The 15,109-nt window shown below is 35.8% G+C and overlaps 1 protein-coding gene across 10 annotated transcripts in view; it reads right to left on the reverse strand.

Annotated features, from left to right (window-relative positions):
• Positions 1 to 15,109, reverse strand: part of APC (APC regulator of WNT signaling pathway) — a 119,844-nt gene that overhangs the window by 65,591 nt on the left and 39,144 nt on the right. For 8 of the 10 annotated variants that reach the window (XM_079784618.1, XM_079784619.1, XM_079784620.1 and 5 more), the window contains one exon: positions 4,797 to 4,949. The exons of the other annotated variants lie outside the window; for them this stretch is intronic. In XM_079784618.1, the coding sequence (XP_079640744.1) occupies positions 4,797 to 4,931 (135 nt within the window). In that variant the 5' untranslated portion in view covers positions 4,932 to 4,949. Of the gene's footprint in view, positions 1 to 4,796; positions 4,950 to 15,109 lie in introns of those variants that run through there. 10 annotated transcript variants of the gene reach the window in all.

The raw sequence follows: 15,109 nt of genomic DNA on the forward strand, positions 1-15,109 counted from the left end.
GGATAAATTATCTCTAACTTTTAAAATAATACAAGGTGGATTATTCTCATTTTTGGGTAGGTCAACTGAGACTCAAAAAGTTGACCAAGCTAGTGAGCAGCAAATTTATGCAGGAGTAGAAGGCATCTTTATCACAAATGCTGATGTTCAGAGAAATTTACTAACTCCTGGTTCTAGGTAAAAGGTTAAGAGAGTAAGTAGAAGAATTCTTTTAAATAATCAGAAAATGGCCAAGCCTCAATGAGGCTGGCTCAATAGTTATGTTATTTAGAATCCGTATCTCTTAGGCGTGCACCAACATGACTATAAAAAATATCAAATTAACACATTATGATAGGCTGTTTTATTTGATGCCCTAAAAAAATCAAGCTTTTATATATCACATTTAAGTATATTCTTCTAGTACACCAATTTACATTTAGCAGATATTTGACTATATACTTATTGCCTCCTGACTTTTGATGCCATTATTTCTTCCCCATCTAAATCTTTCTCTTGATTTGATTTGTCAAGATCCTTGAATGTGACTCTTTCAAATTTAGACTGTAAGTATTATAGGTTTCTCCTCAGTCCTTGGCTTCCCACCCTACACAACTCCAAAATCTGTCACTTACCTTTAAAGAAAAACCAGTCGTGTTTGATCCAGACCCCTTCCCTTTTGTAGGTCTGTCTCTCTCAAACGTTGAAAGATTATGGGCTGTTTTACTTTGTCTTCCAGTTCAGCCTGATTCTCAGGTGGCACCTGATTTCCTAGCCCTAAAGTTTTGTCCCTTGGAGGCTATGAGCTTAAGTGTTTAACCTCCTGCTTATGTAAACTTCAAAGTCTGGCAAACATCTTGAGGAGATCTGTTGCGTGAAAGTTATATGTCTCTTCTATAGCAAGACTTTGCCTAACATTCTGTCTTTCTAGTCCATTCCCAGAATCCTTCACTACAAAAAAATTCAGCCAATATCCCAAGGGGAAAACTACCCATGCATTTGGATCTCCTATAAATATCAATAATTCACATCTGCCTACATGTTTGTCAAGACCTCCAATAGTTTTCTTCCTCCATTGGAATCATTCTGCCTGTTGAAATAATAAATACTAGTCTGTATCCAGAATCAACAGATATCCCTGGGGAAGAAAATCACCATGACCATAATTAGCCCTGGAGTAAAAAATACAGTATATATGTCATTAAAGTTTAATTACAATTTCTGCATTTATCTGATTCCAGGTCAACTAAATCCAATGAAATCTCTATTATACTTTATTACATTTTTATTACAGAAAATGTCAAATATATACATAAGTATAAAGAATATAATAAACTTCCATATATCTTCACATCCTGCTTCAATAATTATCAACTCATGGTTTGTTTCATTTATACCCATACCTACTTTCTCCATTTCCCCACCTCCACCCAGATTTGTAACAAATCTCAGACATCATATCATTTCTTCTGTAAATATTTTAATATGTATATTTAAACATGGATTCTTTCTAAACACAACCACAGTGCCATCATTATACCTAAAAAACAAACATTTCAAATATTCTCAAATATACAGTCAGTGTTCACAGTGTTGCCTGCCTATTTTGCTGTGGTATACAAAAGTATTTTTATAGTTTGTATCAATGCCATGTGAACAGCAAACAGTATTCTCTTTTGCCACTAGATGGTACTACTGCATAAATTGCAGGCATCCTTAAATGATCTCATTGGAGGGACACACCTTGCCTTTCTTTGGGATAAGTAGCTTAATGATTAATAAACATGATTCAAGATTGTACAATGTATTCCAAAGTCTGATAAGTGCTTTTGGTGGGGGGGGGGGGGGGGGGGAGCGCGAGATAACCATTGTTTGGATAAACTTTAATCCTGCGTAGAGTGCCACTGTTTCCAAGTGTCTTTTTAAAATCAATATTCTAAAACAAAATAAACAGGTCACAGTTTCTGTTCTTTAATAGCTTAAAGTCTCTTAAGGAAGAGAAACATAAATAATTTCCTTATAAGGTTGTAACTGCTATGATACCATATGCCCAATCCTAAAGACATATGTGGATAGATTAGCAAGAATGTCTCGTAGATGCACATGTTGAGTAATTATCAATTCGAGTAATTATCAATTCATGGTTGAATTCAGATATATCTTAAATGCCAATATTCATGATGTATATTATATCACCAGATAAGTTGTCAACCTGATATTCCACTGTAGAAATTTAAGGGTCTGATTTGTCATTTACTCTGACATTCCACTTCAGTGTGGAGATGGATCTAAGGGTAGGATAAAATGTCCCCTAAAAATGAATTTTGAATTTGTTCAAGTAGTTAAACAAAAACTTCAAAGTCATCTCAGAGCTATCCACTAGAAAATAGACATTCAGATAGGCCAGTCAGGAGTTCTCTGCAAAGTAGATGAAAGAGTAGTCCTGTTGGGAATTTTAAATTTTGTATCTTTGAAACTTTTGTCATGTCATGTAAAACAATTGTAGATACATTGTACTGATCAGTGTTAAAATACAAAACTATTCTTTTTAAACCTATTATGTAACTAATTTGGCTGTTTTTAAGGACATCCATAGTTTGTGGTAAGAACATATGTTTATTTATAGTCTACCTTATTTCCAAAAGGATTTGAGGTAGATATCTTGGAGATTTATCGTTGCTAGGGAAAGTTTTTAGAACAGAAATAGGCAATTAGAGCAGAAAAGATTTATACACAGACAGATAAATAGAAAAGTACACATGAGTAAAAAGACTGAACTGTTATGATACTGACTATAAAGGATAAAAGAGGAGCAACAATAGTTCAGTAATATATAGAAGCTTGAAGAATAAGGAAGACCTCAAAATGCACAGAAAAAGGACTCAGAAGGGAATAGACAATGAATCAGAAATAGGAGTAGTGAACAGATAGGAGAATAGGGTCAAGAACCCAGATGTTAAAATAGCAGAGGCGCAGAAAGAACATAAAGCAGGAAAAATTTTTGAAGGAGGTAACAGTTTTATAGATGAGTTCCAATTCTATAAAGTTATTAAATTCAGTGAGAAGTAAATCTACCTCAATAATTAAAAATTAAAAGTTTTAAGTCTTAACCTTGATTGGTTTGAAATTAGAACGTATTTTCCCCATTGCAGACTGAGTATTTTATATCTCTTCTTAGAGGTTACATAGCTTGTCATGTTATTTGGCAAACCAATTCTAGGGTTTGAAGGTACCATGGAACTCCTCTAGGCTAGTGCAATGCCTGTATTTTCCTTTGGCAACTTAAAATTAAGTCCAGAAGAGGACCAAAGGTGATGCAATTTAGCTTGTGACAACACCAGGAATAGGACCAGGTACTGACTTTCATTCAGGATTCTTCCCATTAAGGCCCCGTGATTTTCTTGATGATCTATCAACGCTGCATTTAAGTAGCAACAAGATCTGAGAGAGATGGGGAGGAAGGCTATGGGCATCCTGATTTTCTTGATAGTCTATCAACACAGCATTTAAGTGGCAACAAGATCTGAGAGAGTTGGGGAGGAAAGCTAGCCTATATAATAAAAGCCTAATAAGCTACATGCCCGGTTGAGGCCGTTCAACAACCAAAGTGTAATATGCTAATGAATGCTAAGGCCACTCAACCACTCACTATAACGAGCACTGACCACCAGGGGGCAGACAGTTGACCAGTCGCTATGACATGTTCTGACCACCAGGGGGCAGATGCTCCGACCAGTAGGTTGGCTTCCTGCTGCTGTCTGGCCAATCAGAACTGAGATGGGCTGGACACGCCCTGGAGCCCTCCCGCAGTCCCTCCCCGGCTGGCCAACCTCCCATGTCTCTCCCCGGCCTCAATTGTGCACTGGTGGGGTCCCTCGGCCTGGCCTGAGCCCTCTCGCAATCAAGGATCCCTTGGGGATGTCGGAGAGCCAGTTTCTGCCCGATCCCGCAGGCTAGGCTGAGGGACCCCACTGGTGCAGGAATTGGAGCACCGGGTCTCTAGTCCTATCTAATAAAAGAGTAATATGCAAATTGACCGTCACTCCAACACACAAGATGGCCGCCCCCATGTGGTCAAAGATAGCTGCCCCCATGTGGACACAAGATGGCCGCCACAAGATGGCCAGCAGGGGAGGGCAGTTAGGGGTGACCAGGCCTGCAGGGGAGGGCAGTTAGGGGCAATCGGGCCGGCAGGGGAGCAGTTAGGCGTCGATCAGGCTGGCAGGCAGAAGCAGTTAGGGACAATCAGACAGGCAGTCAGGCGAGCGGTTGGGAGCCAGTAGTCCTGCATTGTGAGAGGGATGTCCAACTGCCCGTTTAGGCCTGAACCCACCAGGATCGGGCCTAAACGGGCAGTTGAACATCCCTCGAGGGGTCCCAGATTGGAGAGGGTGCAGGCTGGGCTGAGGGACACACACACACACACACACACACACACACACACACACCCGTGCACGAAGTTCGTGCACCGGGCCTCTAGTATTTAATAACTGAGATATATTCTCAAGTTATGAAGCTAGTTCCTATGAATTACATAGAACATCCAGCCTCAGTAGAGTGATGCTTAATCTTAAAAATAACTTAAAAACTAACTAGTTACTGAGATTTTATACTTATTTCTTTATATGACTCACTGGATGAATTCAATACATTTTACTTCAAAGTATAAATGTTAACATTTGTAAGAAAAAGAGTTTACATATTACCACTTAACTTAAAATATACTTTTAAGTAAGTGAAGTGTCTAGCCCAAGTTTACAAGATGGAATACTAAATAAAAATGGATAAACTACAATTAAAAGTCACAATCTTAATACCTTCATATTAGATGCCTCAGTTTCCAGTTTTGTAAGATGATTGGAATTATCTTCTAGCTCTTGTCGAAGATTTGAGTTCTCCATCTTCAGTGCCTCAACTTGCTTTAACAACTGATCATATGAAGCTGCAGCCATCCTTGGCTACCCTTGGACCTATAAGGTTAAAAAGGATTTTGAAATTCACTACTAAAAATATAGTGGCTGCTTGTTTATAAAGTAAGGGATAAAGAAACAAAATTCTTGAGACATTTAATAAGAAGAATTGTGTTAATATGTTAGTTTAGGTCTCAAAACAATATTGTTCAAGTAGTAGCATCTAAGAGGATGAAATGATGGAGTCTTAGTTGAAGACAAACAGGACTAAATTAGAAGAGAACTTGTGTAGTGTCTGAATACATTTGACTTTTCAGAGTGGATGAGATTTTTATCAGGTTAGAATTTTTTCAAGATTTTAAAGATATTATACCTGGCGTAACAGGTAAAACACCTAGGAAATATAATTATTGGTAAGAAATTTATTTATATTAGCAATACTAACTTATTTCTGAATTTTGTCTGATAGTCACAGAATTTTAGAGCCAGAATGGATTAATGAGATTAACTAATGCATCCCATCACTAAGGCTAGTCTTAAACACCATGCATGGAGAAGTAGGTCTGAAGTTTCAAGAAGGCCTTATTAAAAGGCAGTCATTTAACAAAGTGAACACAAAGGAGAGCGTTAGATTGAGACTTCGAGTCTTTTTTATAAAACATTGATAAATAAGAATGACTAGTATCAAGTTATTATAATTACTCAAAAGGATGAATGTAATAGGCCAAGCTATGGCATATGAGGTCTTGGAACCCACTATGCTCAGATTGATGCCAAAAGACACTTAAAGAAAATGAATAATTTTAGGAGTATAGCTTGTCAAAGAGAAATTAAACAGAGTCTGGAAGTTAATCATATGACTGTAATAAGAAGAGGGGAGACAAGAAAATATATAGAAGATAGCCAGGTAATAAGAGGTTCTTACCATGAAGAATATTAGAAAGCAAGGAGTTATATGAAGACTAACCAAGTTAGGAAGACCCAGGTTCTCTTTTCAGTTTAATCCCAAGCTCACTTTGGAATCAATAAAATCTGCCTACCATATTTCTTTAAAAAAAAATCCTCACCAAAGGATATATTTTATTTTGATTTTTTTTTTTTTTTTTAGAGAAAGGAAGGGTGAGATGGGGAGGTCAGGGAGGGAGGGAAGGAGAGAGGGGAGAGAGAGATGGAGAGGAGAGAAGGAGAGGAGAGAAGAAGGGCAAGGGAGAGAAGGGGAGGGGAGGGTTGGGGGAGGAAGGGAAGAGTTCTCTGACCAGGGATCGACCCGTACCTTTTGGTGTACGGGATGATGCTCCAAACCACTGAAGCACCCGGCTAGGGCAATCATAATTCTTTAAAAGTTAAAAAGTATTGCAAAATTTGTACTTAAGCAATACTTAAAGATCTTGACATAAAAAAAGGTTTCTGTAATAAAATCCACTATACAAACTAAGGCAGACAGGTTATAACACTGGCTAGTAGGTTATAACACTGGCTAGTCATGACAATATTGGAGTTCACCAACCAGAAGGCCCTATCAAGGGAAATCAAGGGACGCAGGTCTAATCAGTTCTCCAAAGGCTAGAATCTCTGATAAACCTGGTACAACCTATTGTCACCTGAGGACAAAAGGAAGTCATGGGAGGTGGAAATCACTCACAAAAGTCTTTATGATTGAAAAGAATGCGCACCAGACTTTTATTTGGAGACTTGGGTCTTAATTTTAGGCTTAGCTGTGGTTTACCTTTGCCCCTTCATTTTAATTCATTTTACCAATTGTAAAATGGACATTTACTACCTGTTCTAATATAATTTACAGGGATACTGTTAGAATTAAGTAAGAAAGCAGGATGAAAAGTAAAAGTGCTATGTAAATACAAGTTATATTATGAAAACTGACATGTAACAACTTTCTTATTAAGACTTAATGTTGATCTACTATTATTCAAGACCCTGTCCCGTCAACCAATGGACAAGAGGTAAAGAAGTAATTGATAAAGATAGAGGAGATGTCACAAAAATGAAGGAGAAAATTTTACCATTAATAAGCAGGTCTGGAAACAGGTAGCCCATTAAAAGCATGTGACAAAGGTGGAAATCTGACAGGATTTAATAATGTAAGCCCTAAAATTCTTTATTTCAAGTAAAATTTTAACAGGTGATTTTGCACTAAAATAATAAAACAAAATAAGAAGAAAAGTAAGTAACACAGAGATGGGTACAGATAGGTATGCTAAGATACAGAGGATATTACCTTACACAATCACAGAAAGAGCCAGAGGAGCAGAAACTATTAAAAGTGCTCTTTAAAAGAGGGGAAAACATTCAACCCTTCAGATGGACAATTAGAACATCTTTGTTTTCCTCTCCAGAAGACAATCATTAGAGTCACTTCTGTTCTAGAAAGAAAATGTTTCATATAATTTTATCGGAAAAACAGGATGTTTCATGGAGTAATATTCTACCTTATATTCTTTTAAGATACTGCAGCCATCCCTCCCTAACTCAAAATTGCTTTATGCAAAAATTGAGAAATCAACCATAACTTTACTTTGGAATGCTTTTTATACAATCACAAGAATTTCATACCAAATACAGTTTAAATGCAAGTAACTCAACATTTAGAAAAATCAAAACTTATAAAATGGGAAAACATCTGAATCTTTTACTTTGGTGACAGTATACAAATATCCCAATTTGTTTTTCTATAGTAAAGATGCTAACCTAAGAGTAGGGTAAGGGAGAAGAAAGCTTTTACTGTTTTGTCTTAATGAATGAAAAAAAAAAAAGTTGTATTTTTCAGTACTTTTAGATAGTACTTTTCAGAGAAAAATACCAACAGAAAGAGAAGAAACCAAAAGAATCAATCATAAAAGACTATTTCTAGTCAACACAAAGAATAAAATTAGAAAGGAATACTATTGGTAGATGATATAATTATATACCTGGAATATCCAAAAGAACCAACTAAATATTGCTATAATAAGATAATTTAGTAATGTGCTGTAGTACAAAATATAAAAAATGTTTCCTTTATATATACAAAGAGAAATCAGATAGAAGATGGAATGGGAGGAAAGATCCCATTTACAATTTAAAAAATAATAAAATACTTAGGCATAAATTGAACAGTGTCCAAAATGTATGAGGAAAACTATAAAACACTTCTGAATGATACTAAGGTAGACTTCAACAAAAAGAAAGACATACTTTGTTCTTGTTTATGAAGGTTCAGAAATATAAGGTGCCATTTCTCCCTAAGTTAATTTATAAATTTTACATAGTCCCAATAAAAACAAGATATAAAATTTGTTTTTGTTTTCTGCAGCTAGATATAAAATAAATACACCTAACAAGCAAAAATAGGAGAGTAGGAGGAATATACCTACCACATTTTAAAATACTATACAAAGTCTTTATAAGTAAAACACTATATAGTTAACTATATTTTACTAATAAGTTAACTTCTGAATTTTAATAATTATACTATGATTATGTAAGATGTTAACATTAGGGTAAGCTGAGTGAAGGGCATATAGGAACTATCTGTACTGTTTTCCAACTCTTTTGTAAATCCACAGTTACTGAAAAAGAAAAAGTTGTAAAAAAGCTCTGATATTGGCATATGAATAGATTTACCATTAAAATACAATTTTAAAAATCCAGAAGTAAATATATGTAAATTTGGTAAGGATAAAAATGTAGCATCACAACATGTGAAAAGATGGACTTTAAATAAGTGGCAGTAGGAAACAGGGCAGCCATGAGGAAGAGAAAACTATACCTCAGACTAGTATAAATTGCAAAAAAACCCAGAGATTTAAAAACATTATATGACATCTAAATTATTGAAATAGTTTTGTTTTTAAATTAAAGATTAATTGAATTAAATTAAATACACTCTCTTCCAAGGAGGATGTTATGGAGCAAGAAACATTAATTGACTTGTTAATGAGTATAAGGCATATTGAGGGCCAACTGGAGTTCTCTGAAGTGATGTCTGTTACTAGACTGGAGTAATAGAATGGGTTCTTAGGGTACTTCAAACAAATGGGAAAGTTTTTATTGGTGTAAAAGCATAACTACTTTTAAATAAATAGGAAGCAACCATGCAGTGGAATACTGTACTGGCACTCAAAAGAATGACATTAATGTAAAAGAACAACAAAAAAGTAAAATAAAAAAAGAAGTGTGCTCATCACTATGTTGCATATGGTCTGTCCTGTTCTGGTAAAAATAAAAGGATTGTATAGAATCTATTGAAAGGATAAAAAAACAACAGACATTGCCTCTAGAAAACAGGTCTGAGATCTGCTGAGAAGCAGCCTCCTTTTTATTGTATACCCTTTTGTAGAGGTTGAAGATTCAACCAAAAAGTTGAAAACACTACCTATGATTAGAGAGAAGAGCCCAAACATATAAAATGAACATAATTCTAAGGTGGAAGGTGGAGGAGGGAAATTGATTCAAGAAAAAACAGAAAACCTTAATAGTTCTGTAACTTTTGAAAAATTGTGGAAGTATTTTTCTCTCCTCCTCCCAACACCAATAAACATACAAACAAAACTCCACTAGATCCAAATGGTTTTAGACACCTTCTACCAAAATTTAATAAACGAATCGTACCAACTTTACTCAAACTTTCCAAAGATAGAAATACAGAAAATATCTTCCCAATGCGTTTTATAATGCCAATATAATTGCAATATAAAATCAAAGGTAGTGTGAAAAAGAATGATTGTAGGCTAGTATCATTCATGAATATTGATACAAAGATCCTAAACAAAATATCACAAAACAGAATATAATAATATACAGTAAAGAAACTATATATATAGCAGGGCCACGCTGAGTTCAACCAGGAATGTAAGGACTGTTTAACATAGATCATTTATATGTATCATGCACTGCATTAAAACATTATAGGAGAGCCCTAGCTGGTTTGGCTCAGTGGATAGAACATTGGCCTGTGGTCTGTAAGGTCCCAGGTTTGATTCCTGGTCAGGGCATGTGCCCAGGTTGCGGGCTTGGTCCCCAGTGTGGGGCATGCAGGAGGCAGCTGATCAATGATTCTCTTTCATCATTGATGTCTCTAGCTCTCTCTCTCCCTTTCCCTTTCTCTCTGAAATCGATAAAAAAAAAATTTTAAAAATTAAAAAAAAAAATTTTTTAATTAAAGGAGAAAAACCTTTATGATAATCTCCATAAATTAAAAAAACCAAACATTTGATAAAAGTCATCTGTTCAAGATAAAAACTCTTAATAAAGTGGAAATAGAAGAGAAACTGCCAAAAACCTACAGTAAATAACACTATTTACAGTGAAATGTATGAGGAATTCTTTTAAAAACCAAAAACAATTAAAGATCTCTACTATTGCACCACTTTTACTCAACACAATCCTGTAAGTCCTAATTAGCACAGTCAATGGTTAAAAAGGAAAGAGTAATGATTGGAAAGGAGAAAACAAAACAGAAAAATCTTAAGAAATATGAAAATTTATCAAGATTGTCAGATAAAAAATCAATATACAAAAAAAACCTGTTTTAATTCTAAGCAGAATGCATCATATGCATTTTTTATTATTTTCCCTTCTACTTCTCATTCTCTTTTCTACTAAGGAACCGTAGGTGGTGACATTCAGTCTCCTGTCTGCTATATTCCCCCACCCCCTTTTCCTTTTCTTACATTCTGTAAATGGCTATATACATTGACTGGATTCCATTCAAGCCCATCCCAAATGAGGGGAAGCTCTAAGATGGCTAATTACCTGAACAGGGGTTGGCAAACATTTTCTGCAAGGGTCAGATGATAAATAAGGCTTTGTGGGCGATATGATTTCTATTGCAACTACTTGACTTTGTGGCTGTCGCACAAAAGCAGCCACAAATATGTAATAAATGAGCATGACCTGTTCCAGTAAAACTTAGTTTACATAAACAGTGGCAGTTTGCAGACCCCTGGCACAGAGCATGAATTCCCAATTCTGGTTTTCAACACCCCAGAGTAGCCCAAATAATTTCAAAGGCTATTGAGAAATTCTCAACATTTGTATTTTACTTAAAAAAAAAAATCCTCCCCCAGGATGTTTACTGATTTTTAGAGAGAGAGGAAGAGAGAGAGAAAGAAACAATGATGTGAGAGAGAAACATGGATCCTTAGCCTCCCGTACGTGTCCTGACCAGAGATCGAACCCGCAACCTAGGTATGTACCCTGACTGGGAATCGAACCTGCAACCTTTTGGTTTACAGGGACAACACTCCAACAAATCAAGCTACTCAGCCAGGGCTAGTATTTTACTTTTAAATGATAGGAAGTAATCTGGTATGTTAGAAAGAACAAATAACTAGGAAGTTTTAAGGTCCTTGATTATTTTTCAACAATAATTTTTAATTTCCACTATTTCCCCATCTTCCAGAAATCTGTTGCAATCTCGATTTGGCTTCCTCTCACTCTATGACATTGTAAATAAATTATCTTTAAATAATTTTTTTACCATCACTTTGATGGGGTCTAAATGTGAGTGACTAATTAGCGTGCATCAGAAATTGTTTATACATTAAAATATTTAATTCACATGGAATTTTAATTTTTGTATATGGTACATGTATAGTTAATTTTATTGTCTTCCACATGGATAACCAATTACTAGTACATCAGCACTATTTTTCACATTAACTTGTAAGATAATTTTGTCTCTTCTTTCCCAATATTTATACTTCATTTCTTTTTCTTTTTTAAAAATATATTTTATTGATTTTTTACAGAGAGGAAGGGAGAGGGATAGAGAGCTAGAAACATCGATGAGAGAGAAACATCGATCAGCTGCCTCCTGCACACTCCCTACTGGGGATGTGCCTGCAACCAAGGTACATGCCTTTGACCGGAATCGAACCTGGGACCTTTCAGTCCGCAGACCGACGCTCTATCCACTGAGCCAAACCAGTTTCGGCTATACTTCATTTCTTTTTCTTGTCTTATTGTTAGCTTAAAACTTCAAAATAATTTTGAACAATAGTGATCTTATTCCTGACTTTAATAGGAATAGCTTAGTATTTCACTATGTAATAGATTTCAGTAACTATTTTTTAACATGTTTAGGTATTTTCTTTTTATTTTAAATTTATTGGGAGTGGCTTTTAAATGCTTCCCCCCACCCCCCACAATACCTTCTGATATACATATAAACATACAGTTTTTTAATTTGTTGGTGCTGTCAATTGTAAGATTTTCTCATTTTGTCTCCATTCCTGCAATAAACCCTCCTTTGTTCATGTTTTATTATTTTACTTTTGTTCATTTTTCAATATTTCATGTGGAATTTTTATGAGAAACCAATATATATATTTAGATTTTTATAGTATTTTAGAATAAGGTTTTGAATTAAGTTTACACCAAGTTTATAAAATGAATTGGTAGGTTTCTCATCTTAATCTTATATGGTTTAGAATAGTCTGAATAACTTATCTATTCTTTGAAAATCAGCTAGAATTGAGATCAAAAGGTATACTTTTAGCAAAAAGGTTTTTAAAGTATTTTGAAATTTCTATGTGGTTAAATGTGTTTTTTTAATCTTCTTGTATTAATATGATTCACTAATAGTTCACCAATAAATTATCCATTCCCTCTAGCTTTTCAAGTATATTACAACTGAGTTAGATATGTTCTTATTTTAAAATCTGTCTCCTTTCTCACTCATGCATTTTTTGTTTTGTCTTTTGTTCCCTTCATCAGGTTTTATAGGGTTTCATCTATTTATTGGTCTTTACAAAAAACTTTTGGTGTACATATATTTTCCACTATATTTTGTTTTCTATCTTTTTTCACTTCTGCATTTATCTTTACTAATTATATCCTCTATTTTCATTGTGTGTGTTTAATTTTTAAATTAACTACTCACTAATTATTCCATTTTACTTTGGTGTGTTTTGTTTTCCCAGCTTTAAAACTAGGCTTATATCTAAAATTTAGCATCTGTAATTGCCATTAAAGTTTTACTTAGTGACAGCCACAAAAAGATAAATACATGCAAGAATAAACAGAAACAGTGCTTTATCAACCAGAGAGGGCAAAGAACAGAGAGTACAAATTCAGAGTATGTTCAAGATGACTTTCCCGTTAAAAAAATAAGATGATGGATTTCTCTCTATGGCTATACAATTCAAATCAACAAATATTTGAAAACTTATTATTCATAAAACATCATGCAAATATTATAAAGAGGTTTTTTGGGTTGAATTGTGTACCACAAAGAGATACGTTGAGTCACAGGTAGGTAAACCCTTGTACCTGTGAATTTGACCTTATTTGGAAAGATCTTTGTAGATATAATCATCAGGTTAAGATGAGGTCTTACTGGATTAGGCCCTAAATCCAATGACCGATATTCTTTTTTTAAAATATATATTTTATTGATTTTTTACAGAGAGGAAGGGAGAGGGATAGAGAGTTAGAAACATCGATGAGAGAGACACCGATTCAGCTGCCTCCTGCACACCCCCTACCGGGGATGTGCCCGCAACCAAGGTACATGCCTTTGACCGGAATCGAACCTGGGACCTTTCAGTCTGCAGGCCGATGCTCTATCCACTGAGCCAAACCAGTTAGGGCGAATGACCGATATTCTTTAAGAAGAGCATGTAAAGAAACAAGATACAGAGACATCAGAAAAACATCATGTAACAATGGAGGCAGAAATTGGAATGAGGCAGCTGCAAGCCAAGGAATGTCAAAAATTGCCAGCAACCACCCGAAGTTAGGGAGAGAGGCATGGAAAAGAATCTCGATTCCTTAGCACCCCCAGAAGGAACCAACTTTGTTAACACTTTGATTTCAGACATTTAGCCTCTAGAATCGTGAAAGAATAAATTTCTATAGTTTTAAGCCACTCGTCTGTAGTACCTTTGTCACAACAGCCCTACAAAACTAACAGAGGGGAAACAGCTAAAGTGACCATTATATACTATACTAGAGGCCGGGTGCACAAAATTCGTGCATGGGGGTGGGGTGGGCAAGAGGTGTTCCCTAAGCCCGGCCTGCACCCTCTCGCAATCTGGGACCTCTCAGGAAATGTCCAACTGATCATTTAGGTTGGACATCCCTCTTGCAATCCGGGACTGCTGGCTCCTAACCACTCGCCTGCCTGCCTGCCTGATCGCTCCTAACCACTCTGCCTGCCTGCCTGATCGCCCCTAACCACTCGCCTGCCTGCCTGATTGCCCCTAACCACTCTGCCTGCCTGATCACTCCTAACTGCTCGCCTGCCTACCTGACCGCCCCTAACCACTCTGCCTGCCTGCCTGATCATCCCTAACTGCCTCTGCCTTGGCCCCCAATGCCACAGCTTTGTCAGGAAGGTTGTCCGGAAGGTCATTCAGCTGTCCACTCTAATTAGCATACTATGCTTTTATTATTATAGATTATTATTATAGATTATTGTTTAAACAAATCTGGTATATTAAAGTCTGTATCTACGCAACAGTAACATTCATTCACAAAGTATAAGTAGCAAGAAAACCCAACACTTCAGCTTAAAAAAAATTAAAAACTGTATGTGCATACCTATAGTAGAGAGAATGAATAATGGCCCTGCAAAAATGTCCACTTCCTAATCCCTGAATGTGTTACCTTACATGGCTAAAGAAATTTTACAGATGTGATTAAATTAAGGATCCTGATATGGGGAGATTTTCCTTAATTATTTTCCTTAATTATATGGGTGGATCGAATACAATCACAATTTTCTTTATTAGAAGTATCTAAATCCAGCAAAACAAGAGGAGTTAAATTAAGCTCCACCTTCATTTAACAACCAAAAGTATTGTGAAAAAGAATGATTGTAGGCACTGCTTTTGCTTATTAAGGATTGTAATAAGCAAAGGCAGGAGGGCCAGAATCAGAGAATATGTGACAACAGAAGCAGAGGGTCAGAGTCAGGGAGAGATTTAGTATGCTGTTGGCACTGAAGATGAAGGAAGGAGACATGAGCCAAAGAGTGCAGGTGGCCACTAGAAGCTGGAAAAACAGCAAGAAAATGGATTCTCCCCTATAGCTTCTGGAGGAAGTACAACATTGCTGCTATTGTGATTTTGGTCCGGTGAAAACCATTTCAGACTTCTGATCTCCAGGTTTGTAAGATAATAAATTTGTGTTGTTTTAAATCACTAAGTTTGTGATAATTATTTACAACAGCTATAGGAAAAAATGCCTTATGATCCAGTGATCTCTCTGCTAGGGAT

Source organism: Cnephaeus nilssonii (genome assembly GCF_951640355.1).
Source record: "Cnephaeus nilssonii genome assembly, chromosome: 2".
Classification (NCBI taxonomy): Eukaryota; Metazoa; Chordata; class Mammalia; order Chiroptera; family Vespertilionidae; genus Cnephaeus; species Cnephaeus nilssonii.